The sequence below is a fragment of the Mastomys coucha genome, unplaced genomic scaffold, assembly GCF_008632895.1.
Source record: "Mastomys coucha isolate ucsf_1 unplaced genomic scaffold, UCSF_Mcou_1 pScaffold1, whole genome shotgun sequence".
NCBI classification, from domain to species: Eukaryota; Metazoa; Chordata; class Mammalia; order Rodentia; family Muridae; genus Mastomys; species Mastomys coucha.
This window is the reverse complement of record NW_022196891.1, coordinates 82,372,509-82,391,668: the sequence shown is the minus strand read 5'-3', so window position 1 is coordinate 82,391,668 and position 19,160 is coordinate 82,372,509. Positions and strand designations below refer to the sequence as shown.

Genomic DNA, 19,160 nt, shown 5'->3' with positions numbered 1-19,160 from the left:
CAAGGAACTGAGGGCAACAACTAAGGCATGCCGAGTGGGAGAGACGGACTTCCCCAGGAAAGAGCACATGTGAGCGCACGCACGCACGCACGCACGCGCACATACACACACACACACAAAAGTGACATAATATAGACTGAGCAGGTTTTATTTATGTATTTAGAACACACACTTACACACTTACACATGCCTACACATGCATATGTGTACATGCACACACCAACAGTTAATGAAAAAAGAGACCATGAATTTGAAGGAGCAAGGAGGGGTTTATGTGAGGCTTGGAGGGAGGAATGGGGAAAGAGAAATGATATAATCTCAAAAAAATAAAATGAGAAAATGTATTTGCAAATGTAAGTAGTCCCTAATCCCTCTGGAGAGAAAAAAGATTTAGTCTTGTCCTAATCTTATTTTCAGCCTGAATTTGAAAAGTAACAATTTATAATAATGAAGTTTACTTTAGATGATGAAGAGACAAATGAAGTTTCAGTACTTTAAAAATAGTTGGGGTTTTATTTTACTATTACATTTACTTACTGATTAACAACTATGCATGTGTGTATGTTAGTGAGTCTAATGATTGAAAGACAATGGTGTAATAATGATGAACAAAAAGGTGCCACAGCTTCCACACACAGTTAAGAAAATGAATTGCAGCACTTCAGCTTCAGAAGGAAGAGAAACGTCCTCTCACACATTAACAATTTGTCTCTATACAACAGAAAGTAGGTGCTGACTAAATCTGACAGTTCTTCAGGACAAAACCCACACTAACATTTGCTCCAATTGTATTAAATCTCAACAAATAATCGAAAATAGAAAGTTTCTCAAAGCCATGCTCCTCTCTGACAGAAGGGAAAACAGTAGTTACAATGCAGGGTGACCTTGGGGTGTCTGGGTACTTCCTTCATCTCCTCCTGCGCGTCCAGGACATTCACGGGGACCACTTCCTTCTTCAGCAAGGCAACATACCTGGGAGCCACGGGGTCGATGACCTGCAACAAACATCTTCATGTATGTACTGGAATGCGTAGCAACATCATAAATAAAATAAGTAACAGCACAGGAACACTAAATGGTTTTCTTTGTTACTGCATTTACTAATGTTTTTATCTGTTGAGTCTTTAATATTTAGTTTATCTGTTAACTTCTTTACTATGTAACTGCCGTGTAGTTTAAAGGAAAATGAAAAGACAAATTACAAACCAAGAGACACAGAAGATTTAAGATCCCCTCCCCACAATAGCGGCCAGCAGGTAAAAGGAGCTGAAGAAGACAAGTAAGACATCTTTGAAGGTCATCTTTAAATCGTGCGGTATTAGAAATGAGGGAAAATCCTGGGAGGGTTAAGTTAAGGTCTAAAGGTAGGTAATTAGGTATTCAGTTCTGCAATGCTGGAGATATCCATTTGAAGGCACAGAGATATTAAGAGTTTCAGGTATCGTTTCTGTAATAGGCTAAGCATCATGGCACCGTCTGAAGCAGAATCACATCAGATCACTATAATAAGGCAACTGGAGTCTCCAGGAACAAACAAGGAACTCCTGAGCTACAGGCCACACAAGGTGGAGCTCTATGCTGGAAAAAGTAAGAAATCTGAAACACATCTGGTCTCAAGCATTTTGGAAAAAGAACAGTCAATGTATATACAGAAAAGCCACTACATTCCCAAACCTAGCATGAACTTGGCCTGGCACTCACTCAGTATTTGTAGATGAACTGAATAAATAATCTTTTAACTGTACTACAACCCATTCTAGCTCCAAAATAGTAGTAGCCTCCTCTTCTGGAACCAGTAGAAAGTACCCACGGATCAAGGACGACAGAAGTGCTTAGATGCTAACTCCTGGGGAGAGTAAGCACAGAAGCAAAGCAGAGCTAGGCCTGGCATCACACACTGGTGCTCTCGTACTGGGGAGGCTGGCTAGGTTACGGGGAAGATCCTTCCTTTAGATAGAGAGGTAGGTAGGTAGATAGACAGACAGACAGACAGACAAATGGATGAATAACAAATGCAGTCAGAGCCGGGAGGGGGTAGTGCACGTCTTTAATCCCAGCACTTGGGAGGCAGAGGCAGGTGGATTTCTGAGTTTGAGGTCAGCCTGATCTACAGAGTGAATTCCAGGACAGCAAAGGCTACACAGAGAAACCCTGTCTTGAAAAACCAAAAAAAAAAAAAAAAACCAACCAAACAAAAAACCCAAATGCAGTCAGATACTATTTAAGCCTCTAAGATGTCTTTGAAAAAAACAACACAACTCAAAGAAGCTTAATTCCAATTCACTGCAACTAACTTCCTTACCTGCAAAACTGTCAAATGTTTTCCAGCCGGGTATGGTGGCATAAGACTTTAATTTCAGTGCTCAGGATGCAGAAACAAAAGGATCTGTTATTTCAAGGCTGGCCTGGTCTACTTAGCAAGTTCAAGAACAATCAGGGTTATGGAAAGACTGTCTCACAACAACAACAACAACAACAATGGGGATTTCCATACCTGGCTAATCGCCTAGAGCAGCTGTCGGTACAGATTCTCAGGCTACCTTTGAGAAGTATCATTCAAATGGTGCACGTAAAATTTGGAAATTTGTTTTTAAAAATCATTCTTCAAAATGTATCAAGCAAATGTGAAGAACCATGAATTATTCGAAAAATTGGTACCAGAAATGGTAGGTCACAACTGTTAATTTTAACTACTTTAGAAGATGAGGCTAGAGCTGAGACCAGTCTGGGCCACCTATAGAGGCCTCAGATAGGAAGGCAGGGAAGGAGGGAGGGAGGAAGGGAGAGAAGAAAGAAGGGAGGGAGGGAGGGAAGGAGGAAAAGAAGGAAGAATAGAGGAAAGGAGGGAGGGGAGGAGGGAGGGAAGAATGGAGGAAAGGAGGGAGGGGAGAAGGGAGGAAAGGAGGGAGGGAGGGAAGGAAGAAGGGAGGGAGGGAGAGAGGGAGGGAAGGAGGGAGGGAGGGAGGGAAGAAAAAAGGAAGGCAGGCAGGAACCCCTTTCAGCTCTAAGGTTTTATAATTCTAACAGTGTGGACCAGTGATTTTCAAATAACTCCAAAGAATCTGAGGATGTCCAAGAGGGGCCTACAAGAATGGCAGAAGGATGTTACAGGGTGAATTTGAAATGTCTCCAGGTTTATGCTTAAGCACTGTTCAACAGCACTGTTACCATGGTTGCAGCGCATTTAAGAGAGGGGCCTGACAGTACCACTTAGGCGATTAGAGAAAGTAACACCTACAACCACCCAGAAGAGCAGCAGCAGCTACCAGCTAGGAACGGCGTGCCACGAGTATGAGCCTGTAGATGGCATCACACAGATAACACAAGAACAGAGGGCAAAGGGAGAGAGAAGAACAGCGTGCCACACGTATGAGCCTGTAGATGGCATCACACAGATAACACAAGAACAGAGGGGAAAGCGAGAGAGAAGAACGGCGTGCCACACGTATGAGCCTGTAGATGGCATCACACAGATAACACAAGAACAGAGGGGAAAGCGAGAGAGAAGAACGGTGTGCTCGCCCTTTCCAGACTTCTCCAAAAGCCATGACCTCCAGTCAAAGGATGACAAAAGGCTCCTCTGGGAAAACTGCTGGCTAAAAGAGAGGTGTGAAGTTCCTACATGGGGGCCGAGAGGGTGGCTCAAGCACTAGTTACTCTTCCAGAGGACCTGGGTTTGATTTCCAGCACACTCAGGGTAGCTCAGCTGGCTGTAAACTCAGTCCCAAAGGAACCGGTACCTCTGTGAACACTGGGCACTCAGAGGGGCAGATGTACATACAGACCAAATATCTGTACCCATAAAGTAAAATAAAATTTTAAAAGTAAAAAAACTTTCTTTGTTTTTTTTTTGTAGTTACAACATGGGGGTCTTCTCACTGGCCCAGCCAGTTCATTCTACAGAAAAGTTCAGCCCCTGCTCTTAACATTTGCCATCACTCCTTTGTCCTCCCATATTAAACATGAGCAGATAAACCAGAGATGATATGGCACGGCTACTAATGCTAAAACCATGGAATATGCATAGAAAGCTATTCTGAAGATCTTTGAAATGTGAATAAAAATGAGAATTTTGATAGGAAGTTAATAGATAACCAAAAAGTAGAACCATCAATCAAGAGAGAAAATAAAATTGGAGGTGACATTTGCACATGTCCAAAGATAGGAAAGACTGGGATGTAGCTAAGTGGTAGAGTGGTAGAACCACATGCATTGCATACCAGTGTGGGAGAGGGGGAGGGAGAAGACAGAGAGGGAAGCAAAAAAAAGGAAACAGGACTTACACATGCCTGCAACTGCAACACTTGAGAGGCAAAGACAGAGGCCAGAGAATCATTTTTAAGTTTGAGGGTCAGACAGGGCTACACAGTAGAACTGTCTCAAAAAAACCAAAGGGGAGGGAGTGTGTGTTAAACTTCAGAACTGAAGGAGTGAGTTTTAGGCTCGAACCACGTGCCATTTCAATGGATACAGATAACAACAGAACCACACTAAAGTATACTACAATTTCCAAGTGAAAGAACAGGTCCTAGCCAGGCATGGTGGCCCACAGACTGAGGAAGTTAGACCCTGGGCTACGGAGGAAGACGCAGTCTCAGAAATAAACCACCACACTTACCAGGTCCAAAGTCTAACACAGAGGTGAGCACTTAGAGACCCTGTTGGTTACTTAGGAGACAGAAGTGGGGTGGTACTTTGAATCTGCAAGTTCAAGATTGGTGTAGGCAACATAACGAAGCCTTCCTTTAAAAAAAAACATAACTTTTAAAATGCCATATAAAAAGGTCTTGGTAAAATCTCATTATCCCATTCAGAGTGCAGCACACAAAACAGGATGGTAAGAAAGAAGAAAGCCAGCTAACATGGTACTGCACACATGCCCAAGGAGACTAAGCTTAGACCACTTAAGCCCAGTGCTGGACACCACAAAGATCCACTACAAACAAAACTAAACCAAACTGCCCAGGACACAAGTGATCTATCCAAGAAACAAAAAAAGGCAATCCCCTGGGTGACAGGAAGAGATATGAGTGTTCAGCTCTGCCCCTAAAGCACAAAAACAACGGACACCACCAGAGAGGCTCATAGGCTCTGACAAACATTTCTCCAATAGCAAACTAAAGAACATGTGTAGTGCCTGAGCACTGGAAGGAATTTGGTGACCTCATAGAACCTGAGTACCAGGGCTCAATAAATGTAGGAGGGGAGCAGGTAAAATAAAACAAGTGACAGAAAGAAACCAAAAATCTTATAAGAAAAACAGACCAAAGCCTCCTGTCCAATCACAGCAAGACAAGTGAAGGAAACCGAGTACCATCCTGCGAGCCTAGAGTGCGGACAGCAAGCTCCACAGGAGTCATCCTGCGAGTCTAGAGTGCAGACAGCAAGCTCCACAGGAGTTATTCAAAACCTCTGCAGTGTCTCTGCCAGGAGAAACGTACAGAAAAGAATCCAGAGACTCATATGACCCAAAGAAATACATTCCATATATTCAAAATAAACACACACAGCTTGATTAAGACTCAGACCTATGAAAGTTGTGTACCTAAAAAGGTACACAAATGAATATTCTATTAACAACACAGACATCATGAATTTTGCAGGCAAATGGATGGAATGTGAGAATATCATCCTGAGCGAGGGAACCCAGAGCCAGAAGGACACATATGGTATGTTCTCAGTTAGTGGATATTAGTCATTAAGTACAGGATAACCATGCTACAATCCAGAGACCCGAAGAAACTGGGTAATAAGTAGGTCCCAAGGGAGAATGCACAAATCTCACTCAGAAGGGAAAACTGAATAGACATCAGAGGTGGATGGACAGAAGGAACTGGATAGGAGAGGAGATAAAGAGAGGAACAGGGCTGGGAGTGAGAATGAAAATTGGTAGGGACCAACTATGGTGACTAGCTGGAGGTCTAGGAGAAGGGAGGATACAGGGAGTCTGTAGGGGTGACCCTAGCTGAGATTCCTCCCAGCAGAGGATACGGAGACTGAACTGGCCGTCTCCTGTAGCCAGGCAGGACTTCCAGTGGAGGGAGAGGGGCATCAATCCACCCACAAAACTTTCAAGCCAAAATCTGTCTTGCCTACAAGATGGACAGGGATAAAGATAAAGCAGAGACGGAGGGGACAGCCAACCAATGACTGGGGAGAGGGTGAGATGGAGGAAGAGGGCCCTGTGTTCAGGATATAAAGTGAATACAAAAATAAACTATTGAAAACAATAAAATTCATCTGGAAAGGAAAAGAAGTACACAAATATTAACTTCCTTATAAATTCTACTTGTATTTGTTATTAGTAACTGCAGCAACAGAAAGAACCAATTAATGATTCCTTAATATATAAAAAACTCATTAAAAGTAAAAAACTAAATTCAAGACACATGCGAGACAAGCAACTACTTGAGGCAAGACATCAGCACAACCAAGCAGCAACACCAAGGAAGACTTTACAGATCACAATCACAGGAACCGCACCGCAGCACGTGCATTCTAACGATTCGCCTTATTATAGTGTCCAAGCATCTGCTTCCAATTAGGGAGCAACAATGCCAATATGCATGATTCCTGGTTTGATTTTCCAATTAAGAAAGCTATTTTTTTTCAAGCTGAAAGCACAGCAATTATAGTTAGCAAACCTTTGTTACAACGCAATATGATACATAATTTTTTAAGTGTGTACGTCCTCTCAGCACACCAGGGAAGAGCGGAATGAAGTTAGCCAAGTCTCCCTGTGCCACAAAGTTCAGAGGACATATTTGGCAAACTAGGGATAATGCACTGTCAACAGGTTTGATTGTGCAAGTCTTTACAGAGATGTGATTGTGCTTCAAAGCTGTACAACTCCTCAGTTTGTAACATGTACTATGCTAAAAGCTATGTTTAAGGCAATACAAGTATGAAGTGATACCTTCTTACAGAGAGCTCGCAGCTTGAAAGCAGAAAAATGAAATGCAGAGTGTTCGTAAAAGATTTAAGGAAAAACTATTAGCATTTCCCATAAATTTGAGTTTGTTGCTTCAATCATTGTTCCTTGCTGGGTGACTGACATGTTTAGTGCCCTTACCCATTACAGAAGGAAACCGTTCCATTCCCTACAGCCTGCACAATGCTAACATTATACAATGACCTGCTCTGCAAAAGCACACCAGTGAGGTAGCAGAGAAGATGATGTACCTTTTTGTTAAACGCCCAGATTTTGTCCCATTCCATGTTCACGACAGACCTTGAGGAGCCCTAAAAAAAGCAATAAAAATACTTTAAGGATGAGAAATGCCATGCAGAGGGGTAAAGGTGTGTGCCACCAAGCCTAACCTAGAACTAACATGGTAGAAGGAGAGAACATGTCCTAATGGGTGCCCTCTGACCTCCATGTGAATGCTAACTATAAACTAAAAAATAAATACCAAGGAGAAGATTTTGCTTCAGTTAAGCATACTTAGAAGAACAAACAAAACAAATGCTTGCAGATGTACTTCACTGAAACTGAGGCCTTGGTGTGCAGCCTTGACAGTGTTCCTTGCTAGAGTCATTCTGTGATCTGCTCGAGGAGACACCACAAACCCACCACATAGGCCACTGTTTTTGTCCCAATCCTTTATTATTATAAAATGTTAATTTACTCCCAGCAGAGAGTCTATTCTAGGGCTGCACACTTGGGAAACAGGCAGGAAGACCTCTACAAGCCAACCCAGTCTACACAGCAATTTCCACGGGAGCCAGAGACACACGGTGAGATGGGGAAAACAACCCATCCAGGCTAGGCATGGAATTACGTATCTGCAGTCCCAAGGCAGGAAGGTCACCGGGAACTCAAAGTCCATATGAGCTAAAGAGTGAGACTCATTTCAAAAGGAGCAAATCCAACGGTGAAGCACAACATAACCCACACAAGCATGGAATAGGAAGAGCATGGAGAGCAAACAAAGGGACAGGAATGGGAGCGCGCGGAAAGTCAGACGAGCTAGGAAAAGAACAGTAACTTGCCTGAGCAGCTATGAACTGCTTCAGCCCCTCAACGGTCATCCCTCTTCTCAGAACTCCACGGACTGTAGGAAACCGCGGGTCGTCCCTGGGAAAGGAAAGGTGCAGATGTTAAATAGACGCTTACATCACTTACACACAGAGAAGACTCCTCTGTGTCTCAGAACGAACTGCGGTGGCACAAGCCTGTGATCCCAGTACCTAATTAGGTTGAGGCAGGAGGAATCTAAAGTTTAAGGTCAGCCTGAGATCCATGCTGAGTTCAAGGTCAACCTTAGCTATAGAAATCCTATTTCAAATTAAATAAATGATATTCCCCTGGGCAGAATGTGGTGTTTACATTCCTTTAATTGCTACACTTGGGAAGCAGAGGCATGCAGATCTCTGTGAGTTCAAAGATAGTCTGGTATATACAGCAAGATCTATGCCAGTAAGGGCTGTAGAGCGCTGTATAGTGAGCCTGTCTCAAATAACAAACCGATAAGATATGGAATTATGTCAATTGTTTATGAATGTATACACAAGGATATATATGAAAGTTATTGATATTTGGCTTGGCTTTAAAATTTTCAGTACAACTGCAATTATACCGAGATAGTGCCCAAGACAAACCTACCTTTTATAAAACTCAGCTCTGGAATAAAACTGAAATTTGCCAGCATATACCTAATACATAGAATATCCTTATCTTAGTTACATTTGTGTCTTACTTTCTGAAGAGCCTAGCTGTAAACTCAGGACCCTCCCTCCTGCCTTTACTTCTTTTTTTTTTTTTTAAAGATTTATTTATTTATTATATGTAAATACACTGTAGCTGTCTTCAGACGCACCAGAATAAGCCATCAGATCTCATTACAAGTGGTTGGGAGCCACCATGTGGTTGCTGGGATTTGAACTCATGACCTTCCGAAGAGCAGTCAGTGCTCTTCCCCGCTGAGCCATCTCACCAGCCCCTGCCTTTACTTCTTAAGTGACAGAATTGTGGATGTTTGTTCCTGGCCACCATTATGCTGACATTATAAACCAAAACACAAGTTCTTAATTCAGGCAAAATAGTGTTTTTAGATTTATAATCATGAAAATCCAGATATATGGGTACGATTTGTATATATACACGCAGGACTATAATGGTGATTTCCAGCTTTACACTAAAATTACAAAAATCCTGTGGGCGTTACTCCTATCCACAGCAATTTTCTGACACTTCTGAGGAAATGTCTACAAATAGGGTGACCCTGAACTCTGAGCCTGAGCCCACTTCGCCCTCTTGTCAGTTTAGGGCCATTTGGATGTAGAGAGTACAGAGCGCAGAGAAATCTCATAGCCACACCAGACTGAAGTGTGTACAGATGGAGACAGCTCTATGGAAGAACAGTCACAACCTCTCCGTCTCTATTAATGCTAAGATCCACACCCAGAGAATGTGCAGTTCTCACTTCCCTATGCCACGGTCTATGGCAGGAACATGAGTTTACAGCATTTAGGTCAAGGGAGAGGGGCCAGCCATAAGGCACTGGCTGAGACAGGCTGAGCCAGGGATCTTACAAGCCTACAGGCCTATCCACCGCACACTCCCTAGTCAAACCCGACAACTCCACGTGACATGAGACATACCATCCATCTACCAGTCCTTCATTGACAAACCACGTGAGTTTTCTTTTGGACAGAACCGTGTTGTTGAGATTTAAGCGACTGTACTCCCAGATGTATGGTTTCCTGATGCCTAAAGCTTCAATGATCCAATAAAATTGTTCATCTCGGTCGTGATATTCTGTTGTCCTCAAGGCATGAGTAACACCTTCAATGCTGTCCACTATAGGGCAGGCAAAGTCATATGTTGGATAAACACTGTAAGAGAAAAAAAAGAAAATGGTTTCCTAAATAAAATCAGACTATTTTATCTTCCCCACCTTAAACATTAGCAGCCTACTCATTTATTTTTATTTTTTGGCTGGACATAGTAGCTCACACTTGTAATACCAAAACCAAAATTTGGGAGGATAGAAGCAGAGTGACCACTACAAACTCCAGGCCAACCTGGGATACCTAACCACACACTACACACCACACACACACACACACACACACACACACACAGGAAAAACAAAAATGTTGAAAATAAACAATGTATTGGTTTTTTAACTATTATTTTTATTTTATAGTTTTCAGGGTTTAGCCTGCATATATAGGTCTGTGCACTATGTATGTGCAGTGCCTGGCGAGGCCAGAAGGGAATGGCAGAGCTCGCACGTGGAACTGGAGTCAGAGATGCTATAAGCTGCCATGAGCTGCTGGGAATTCAATTCCTCTAGAAAAGCTTTCAGCATCCTTAACCTCTGAACTACCTCTCCCACCCGCTGGTTTTATTTTCTGAGACACACACAGTCTCAATACATACCCCTGGCTGGCGGCAATTCTCTAGATCCTGAGTACTGCATGTACCATTATAGGCATGTACCACCATGCCCAGTAAACTAGAAAATTTGCAATTTAATATATGGTTCAGTATCAGTTTGGCAAATTCTACAGTATTTCTGTAATGGTCAATATATACTGTAACAGCAGACAATACATTATACCTAGAATTTACATGAAATTTAGCCTTTAAATATCCTAAGAAGTTTAGTAATCCCTAAACTTCTTACAGCATTATAGTTAACTGTACTCAAAGACTACAAGATGGCTCACGGTATAAAGGCATCTTTACCTGTGAACCTGAATTCATCCCTGGAACCTACTGAGCAGGTGAGAACTGACTCTACTAAGTTGTCTTCTGATTGCCACAAGTGTGCTGTGGTACATGAACTCACTTACATAAATGTTAAAAATGAAAAAGAAAAGAAATGTTCTTGAGAACATAGTGTGGCACTCAGGAGGATCGACAAGATGGGAGAGACACTGCTGCAAAGAAAGCAGGAATGAACTTTGATAGGAAGAAAGGAACGGGTGAACAGAGACAGGTAAGCAACAAAACGTTTCGTTTACGATAAACCTGTTTTACCCCGTGCCGGGGACTGAACTCAGGTCTTCTGAATGCTAGGTAAGCTCTGTACCCCTGACCTGCCAAGCTAGTCCAGCAGAACAGCATTTCCAACACCAGCTAGATAGCACTTGCCTAGCATATGGAAGGCCCTGGGCTTAAGGCAGCACCATCCAAAAAAAAAAAGACCAAAACAACCCAACAAACATTAAAAGATGATTCCTGCCTAAAATGAACTATCAATGAACATACAGTATCTTCTGAAGACTGTGACATTGTACTCATTTACATAAAATAAATCTTTTAAAAAAAGTAAAAACGAAATACTATTCAGCTCTAAAGAAAACTATACTAAAAATTGCAGGAAAATGGATAGAGTTACAATGTATAATTATTAAGGGGATGTCACATATTATCAGAAAGAACTATACATTCTTCCTCATAGGAAGAACCTAACCAATAATATATGTACATAAGAAAACAAATGTACACATGGGTTCATGTGGAAAAGAGAACAAGAATGCTATCTACTAGGGGATGAAGAAGAACCAAGCTGGTAGTGCCCACGACTTATACAGAAAGATAGGAAGTGAACTATTTTTCTGTTCTCTGGCACAGATTTTCCTTGATTTGGTAGTAGGTAGGTACATAAAATGTATTTCATAGTGAAAGTGTAATAAAATCCAATGAGAAGCTCCACAGGTTGGCTATTGAAATACAGAGGTTCACTGAGATGAATAGAATTTGGGTCTGGTACAAGTTTTTTACAATAATGTTTGTTTAAAAGATAGAGAACATATTCTACAGCTTATTTTACAGAACAAAAGACCTTTGCAGAAAAATCTTTAAAAAAAACAAAGATCTAGGGTGCTGGAGAGATGGCTCAGTGGTTAAGAGCACTGACTGCTCTTCCAAAGGTCCTGAATTCAAATCCCAGCAACCACATGGTGGCTCACAACCATCTGTATAGCAAGTGTACTCATATACATAAAATAAATGAATTAATTAAAAAATTTTTAAGATCTAAAATTAGGGTGTTAGCTAGTGGCATGCATGAGGCCCTGAGCTCAGGCCTTAGAGCAAGAACTTTAAAACAAAACCAAACCAAACCTGCAATTTGTAAATACCTCCAAAAAAAAAAAAAAAAACAAATCAAAACTTTAAATGCACAAGTGCCAAGGGCTTTTTTTAAAAAAAAGAATCATTTATTTTATGTATTTGAGTACACTGTAGCTGTGTTCAGACACACTAGAAGAGGACATTAGAGCAAATTGAAGATGGCTATGAGCTACCACATGGTTGCTGGGAATTGAACTCAGGACCTCTGGAAGAGCAGTCATTGCTCTTAACTGCTGAGCCATCTCTCCAAGCCCCCGTGTACCAAGGACTTTTACAGATGGAAATGTTCTTGGATAGCTGAGTCAGAAAGCCATCCCTGAAAGGCCACACTGCACACCTTCAGAAAAGGCCAAAGGCACTGGCTTCCCATCTATGCTGCATCCCTTCCCCCATTCTCACACAGGAGCACATCAAGGCTACCCAACATGGTGAAGGGGTGCACTTACTTGTATTTGTTCCCAGTTCTTGGGTGGGGCTGGATTTTGCATCGGTAGAGGGTTGGGTCCCTCATACATCCGTTGTTACTACTCATGTCAATTTTTGCTCGAAGGCAACAGGACTGACCAAACTGGCTTCCTCTTTTCATTTCTTCCCACATTTGTAGATTCTTCTCAACAGCTGTAATGTAACAGGTATGCACTTATTTATCTGACTGATATAAATTTTCTTGGTGTATTGCAGACATGTCCCATTAATCTAAAAGTACATTAATAGATGGGTATGTTAGAAGGTGGTGGTGGCAATCCCAGCACTCGAGAGGCTGAGATAGGAGGAAGGGACATGAGGCCAGGAAGGACTATTCAGTGAAACGCTGAGACCCAGACAGAGGGCAAACCTAACATATGTGGGAAGTACACTCTATAAACAGTGCGGGAAAGGTAAAGGCAATACATTCCCCTGGACAGAGTAAGACTCAGTCTTTCTCATCCGCGGCCCCTCACTTCCCATCAAGGCACAGCTAACCAGTCAGCCCTTCTACTCCATCAAGTCAGATACTATGTGTTTAAAGTAGAATCATTCTTTTCTTTGCCGCATCACAGCCAAGGGACAGAGCAATTTGTCGTGGCTTTGGGTTCCCTGAAAGTCCCTTCAAGCACCCCAGCATTATCATAGGAAATGCTTGGCTCTGAGAAAATGAAAGATCATAGAAAACAGTGGTACAAGACACAAAGGGATTTGGCTGCAAAAAAGGACTCTGCACACCGAGAGTGTAGCTCTACCTGTGTCAGAATCCCAAAAGCTTGTTCCAGCAGGGTAACAAAGAACTGCTCAACAGTACCTTCCTGTGGAAACTTCTGAAGTTACAATTCATGTTTCACTTACACTCAAATAAATATTCTCTAAGTACAGTTAAGTACCTTTGAGAATAAATATTTTTAGAAAAAAAAAGTTTACTGTAAACAATTTAAATTTCCTATACTTCCCAAATGAGAAGGTCTAGATTTAAATAAAGTGAGGAAGTTCTGGCAACAGATGGCAACGAATTAAAATTGCTTGATTTGGGGCTGGTGAGATGGCTCAGCGGGTAAGAGCACTGACTGCTCTTCCGAAGGTCCTGAGTTCGGATCCCAGCAACCACATGGTGGCTCACAAACACCCGTAATGAGATCTGACGCCCCCTTCTGGCAAGTCTGAAGACAGCTACAGTGAATTATGCCAGAGCAAGTGGGGCCGGAGCGAGCAAGGCCAGCAGAGGTCCTGAGTTCAATTCCCAGCAGCCAAACACATGATGGCTCATGCCCATCTATCTGTACAGCTACAGTGCACTCATATACATAAAATAAATAAATAAAAAGAAAGAAAGAAAGAAAAACAAATACACACGGAAAAATGCTTGATTCACACTTGGTGGTACACGCCTTTAATCCCACCACTAGGGAAATGGAGACAGGCACATCTCTGTGCTCCAAGCTAGCCTGGTCTATGGTCTACAAAGTGAGTTCTAAGACATCCAGGAATACACAGAAAAGCCCTATCTCTAAAAACAAAAAACAAAACAAACAAACAAAACACACACACACACATACACACACACACACACACACACACACACACACATACACAAACTAAAAAAAAAAAGCTTGATTCGTAAGCTCAGGGACAAGTAAGTCATGAGTAAGAAAGGCAAGGCTGTGTCTTAAACTGGATATAGTGATGTATATAATCTAAATAACCTGTAACCTCGGCACAGGGAAGCTATATCAGACTGAGCTATAAAATACCTCTTCTATTTGTTGTCTGAAAAAAATAACTTTTGACTGTTAAGATGTGAAATGCTGAAGGCAATTTTGGAAGGTTATGAGACCTCTGGTGTAAGCCTAGGGTTATGCCTTTGAGTATAACAGCTCGGCATCAATTGTGATCCCACTCCATGCTTCCAAAGTCAGCTGCACATAAATAAGCCATATTGTCATATCCCAGCAAGAATGACGGAGCTGCTAATCTCTGACAGTGAACTGAACTATCCTGTGCCTCTTGTCCCTCATGGCCCTAAGATACTTCTGTGATAGCAGTGTAGAAGTAACTGAAAGATAGGGTCTTTATTCACGTGATATTGCACCAGTGTGAGGTGATAATAAACTTACACACTATAGTAATCACACACATACCTACATGCTGGTGCTCACAGCATTTTCAAACACTTTAGATCCGTAAGCATGTAAATTAAGATAACTTTAAATGATACAGAAAGAATAGCTCAAATGAAACAAATGTAAGAAACTGCATATAAGAAGCAATACCAGGGGCTGGTGAGATGGCTCAGTGGTTAAGAGCACCGACTGCTCTTCCAAAGGTCCTGAGTTCAAATCCCAGCAACCACATGGTGGCTCACAACCATCCGCAATGAGATCTCACGCCCTCTTCTGGTGTATCTGAAGACAGCAACAGTGTACTTACATACGATAATAAATAAATCTTTAAAAAAAAAAAAAAGAAGCGATACCAGGATCTGGGGGGAAGCTCAGTAGCCTAACATGGCAGGCCTAGATTAGATTCCAAGGCAAAAAAAAAAGGAGGAATATAAGCAGGGCCTAATGACACAGCCTATAATCCTAACACTTACGAGGCTGAGACAGGAAAATATCCAGTTTGAACCCAGCGAGGCTACACGCAACAAGACTGCCTCAGACAAACATAGAAAGGACTAAGAATTACAGGAAGAAATAGCCTTAAATGTGTCTTAAGCTATATCTTTCATTAAAAAAAAAGAGGCAAGCAAGCTTCTCCATGACAGTCTGCTACAAACTGTGCCGTACAGTTGCTCCTGTGCTTGGACTCGGTCCTCTGCTCACGCTCCGCCTTCATCTGTTCCGCAGGAGTATCATCCACATAAGCCTTCCCTTCTTGAATTAACTTCTCTGCATACTTCATTATAGTTTCAAAGTGATCTGAAGTGTAAGTAAACTGATCTGGTTTAATATGCAGCATTGCAACATCTTCCAAGATAACCTGCAGTGAAAAAAAAACAAATCACAGTAAGCAGCATTGTATCTGTCATTTTCTTATACATATTCAACCAATGATACTTATTTTGGGCACGTGTAATGGAAACACCATCAGTCTTAAATAGCCTGAAAAGACTGCAGATGATGCACAATGTTAGGACAGAAAAGAAAGCTACTCAGTGCACTGGCTTCCAGATGTCCAGCTGTGAAACCCGAGCTGTTTACTCTGAGAGCTGTTCTGCTGTGACACCCACATACCAGCCCTCAGCGGCTGGATTACAAGTCCTTCAAATACAGATACTACCAGGCTAGAAAACCACACCTTACAATACCTGGGCACTTTTTATTTCATTCATAAAGACTATAAGGAATCCTGCTTCCAGTTAAATTGGTATTCAAATTAAAATGAGGTATTTAAGTAAATTCAACAATAACTGGAGAAAAGAAAAAAATTAACTTGAAGTTTTTGGAATGGGAGCTCAATTACGTTTTGGATTAGGTCTCAGGCAAAAAATATACAGACGAAGAGGGAAAAGGTAGCAATGAAACCAACTTTATTCTCGTGCCATGAACAGCAATGAAACTAGATTGATTCTCATCCCGTGCAGGCATCAGCTTGCGCTCTGGTTTTAACCCACTCTTCTGAGAAAGGGCATCACTACACTTTTAATTACCTTCTCAAAATCTTCCTTTTCCTTTTCTGGGTTTGTGTCATCAAATCTCATGATCAGTTTCCCTTTAAAGTTAACCTGGTAGTGCTGGTTCAGAAGAGCAGCTTTTGCATGCCCAATGTGTAAGTAACTAAAACAAAAACATTTCACAGAGAAACTCATTAACATGCTTCAACGGGATTCTTACCCTTAACTCTCTGCGGAGCTAAGAACTAAACAGAACGTCAACACTCCCCAGTCATTTACTGTCTCCCAACAGGCGCTGTAGTAGGAAATGTGACTGACAGAGACAACAGACTAGAACATAGATAGTGCAACCATGACTACAACCCCCTACATAAACTCTTAGAGGGCAAGGTATTATAAGTATTATACTCCTAAGAACAATCTTTTTTTTTCTTCCAAGAGGAATAGTCATTTAAAGGAAAACTTTTAAAATCATTACCAATGGAGCCCAGCAGTGTACCTGTCAGCTCTGCTGCTGGGACCAACCATCTGCCACTCGGAGAGCAGCACCCGAGACAGCTGCTGCCACTGTTATGGCTAAGTCAGAGCTTTTACCGAGAAAAAGCTGTAAGTTTTGACCACTTTCCTTGGTTCAGCTGTCTCAGATGCTAGTGAAAATATTTAAACTAAATGATCTCAAAGGTCCAATCTAGCACCAAATTCCACAAACCAGAATCTAAGAAAATACTGTTTGTTCCCATAGGCAGCTAATAATAATGACAATAAAAAATTAATAACAGTACTGAACAGCAATGGCCTCCTCCATCAAAGCAGTGGTAAAAAGCAACATACAAAGCCAAGTGTGGTGAGGGCTGGAGGCAAAGTCATGAGGATCACATGTTCCAGGCAGCCTGAGCTATGGACCCTGACCTAAGAGAATGTATCTGAGATCTTATTGCTAAAGATATAGTCAGCTAGACAGAAAAACAGGCATGAGGCAAGGTGAAACACTTATGAAGCAGGTTTAACTAGCTCTCACCAACGTTTATCAGTTTCTGTGGTAGCTGCAGTAAGTTTTAAAATAGTCACCTAGTTGGAAAGCACATCTTTGATCTCAACTAATACACCAACATGGAAGGAGAAAATGCAAACCCTTAGTACGTCTTTGCCCTTCCGTGGTGTTTGCCTGTGTCAAACAGATACCCTCTTCCTGAACTGTATCCCATGTCTACATCAGTGTTCTTTAAACACTGAAACAGCAGTCCAGATTGATGATTCAACTTTCTACGTAAACCAAAAACTTGTAAGGATATACACATTCACACACACAAGCTTCTACTGTATTTTTGCAACTTTCTACAAATCTAAAACTATTATTAAAAATAAGTTTGTTTAACATAAGGGGCTATTTTTATCCAGGCTCATCTTTTCAAGATGGCTTAGTAGTTAAGAGCATTTTTGCTCTTCCTGAGGACCCAGGATTGTTTCCAGCACCCACATGGAAGCTTACAACTGTCTCTATCTCCAGTTCCAGATGTGACACTCTCTTCTAGCATCCACAGGCACCTGGGAAATATGTGTAGTGCACAGATAGACATGCAAGCAAAGCACCCATACACATAAAATAAAAATATAATTTATAACAAAATAAAGCGATGTGAGTTCCCAGAAAGAACCTGAGAAGCTATGAAGATGTATGTGTGCTGCATTTAATAACAGCGCTGTAGCTACTGTCAGAAGAGAAGCACAGGGCTACAGAGATGGCTCACTGGGTAAGCACCTGCGACCAAGCCTGACAACCTCAGGACAATTTCTGGGCTTCCCATGGTAGGAGAGAATCGACTCCTCCACATGTGGTACATGTGTGTCTACATATATGTACACACATGACAAACCAAATAAATGCAATTATTTTAAAAAATTTCACCAATAATCACTTATCACCTATTATTAGTTAACGTGCTCAACTTTATTCAAAATGTTCAAGGATCCATCTTCAGCTTAAGGGGAAGACAGAAAAAAACCTCTTATGCTTTGAAGACATGTCTCAATCTGAAACAGTGGACACAGCCCTAGGAATACAAATCTCAAGAGAACAACCAGGACTCTTAAGACAGTCACAAAATTAGTCTTCTTAAGGGACAATCTATATGAAATCAGCTCTAAAAGTGAATGGTGCACACTCTGCAGTGATCTGCAAGTGATCCTGACACGCCTCCCTCTCCCTCTCCCTCTCTGTCACAAGCACACACAGATCCTGACACGCCTCCCTCTCCCTCTCTCCCTGTCACAAGCACACACAGATCCTGACACGCCTCCCTCTCCCTCTCTCCCTCTCTGTCACAAGCACACACAGATCCTGACACGCCTCCCTCTCCCTTTCTCCCTCTCTGTCACAAGCACACACATAGGAATTACTAGGACTCCAGAAACAGATGGCAGAAATCTAAGCCTGGCATATTATTAGCATGTGGTGTGAGTCAGTTTCTGAAACTACAAGTAAAACAAATAGTAACTGCCTTTGCTCACAGAGTTGCAGATTCATGGGCGACTGCACATGTCACACCAGGTAGTATCTGTACAAAATAGCTAACACATAAGTGGCACACACAAACTCACAATACTTGAGAGGCTGAAGCAGGAGCGTTGCTCTGAGTTCAAGACTAGCTGTGTCTATATAGTGAGTACCAACTCAGCCAGTACAGAGAAAAGGGCTACAGGGCTAGCTCAGTTGGTACAGTAGAGAAAAGGGCTACAGGGCTAGCTCAGCTGGTACAGTAGAGAAGAGGGCTAGGGGCTAGCTCAGTTGGTACAGTAGAGAAGAGGGCTAGGGGCTAGCTCAGCTGGTACAGTAGAGAAGAGGGTTACAGGGCTAGCTCAGCTGGTACAGTAGAGAAGAGGGTTACAGGGCTAGCTCAGTTGGCACAGTAGAGAAGAGGGCTACAGGGCTAGCTCAGTTGGCACAGTAGAGAAGAGGGTTACAGGGCTAGCTCAGTTGGCACAGTAGAG

General features: G+C 42.0%; 1 protein-coding gene across 2 annotated transcripts in view; it reads right to left on the bottom strand.

The window, feature by feature from the left end:
- Positions 1-19,160, bottom strand: part of Eprs1 (glutamyl-prolyl-tRNA synthetase 1) — a 69,047-nt gene that overhangs the window by 35,975 nt on the left and 13,912 nt on the right. Inside the window, exons 7-14 of one of the 2 annotated variants that reach the window (XM_031337924.1) lie at positions 16,209-16,335; positions 15,346-15,538; positions 12,535-12,706; positions 9,604-9,837; positions 7,993-8,077; positions 7,183-7,242; positions 6,917-6,937; positions 885-995 (exon numbers count right to left, since the gene is read on the bottom strand). In XM_031337924.1, coding sequence (XP_031193784.1) covers positions 885-995; positions 6,917-6,937; positions 7,183-7,242; positions 7,993-8,077; positions 9,604-9,837; positions 12,535-12,706; positions 15,346-15,538; positions 16,209-16,335 — 1,003 coding nt within the window. The remainder of the gene's footprint in view (positions 1-884; positions 996-6,916; positions 6,938-7,182; positions 7,243-7,992; positions 8,078-9,603; positions 9,838-12,534; positions 12,707-15,345; positions 15,539-16,208; positions 16,336-19,160) is intronic. The other variant, XM_031337934.1, reaches the window with a different exon arrangement.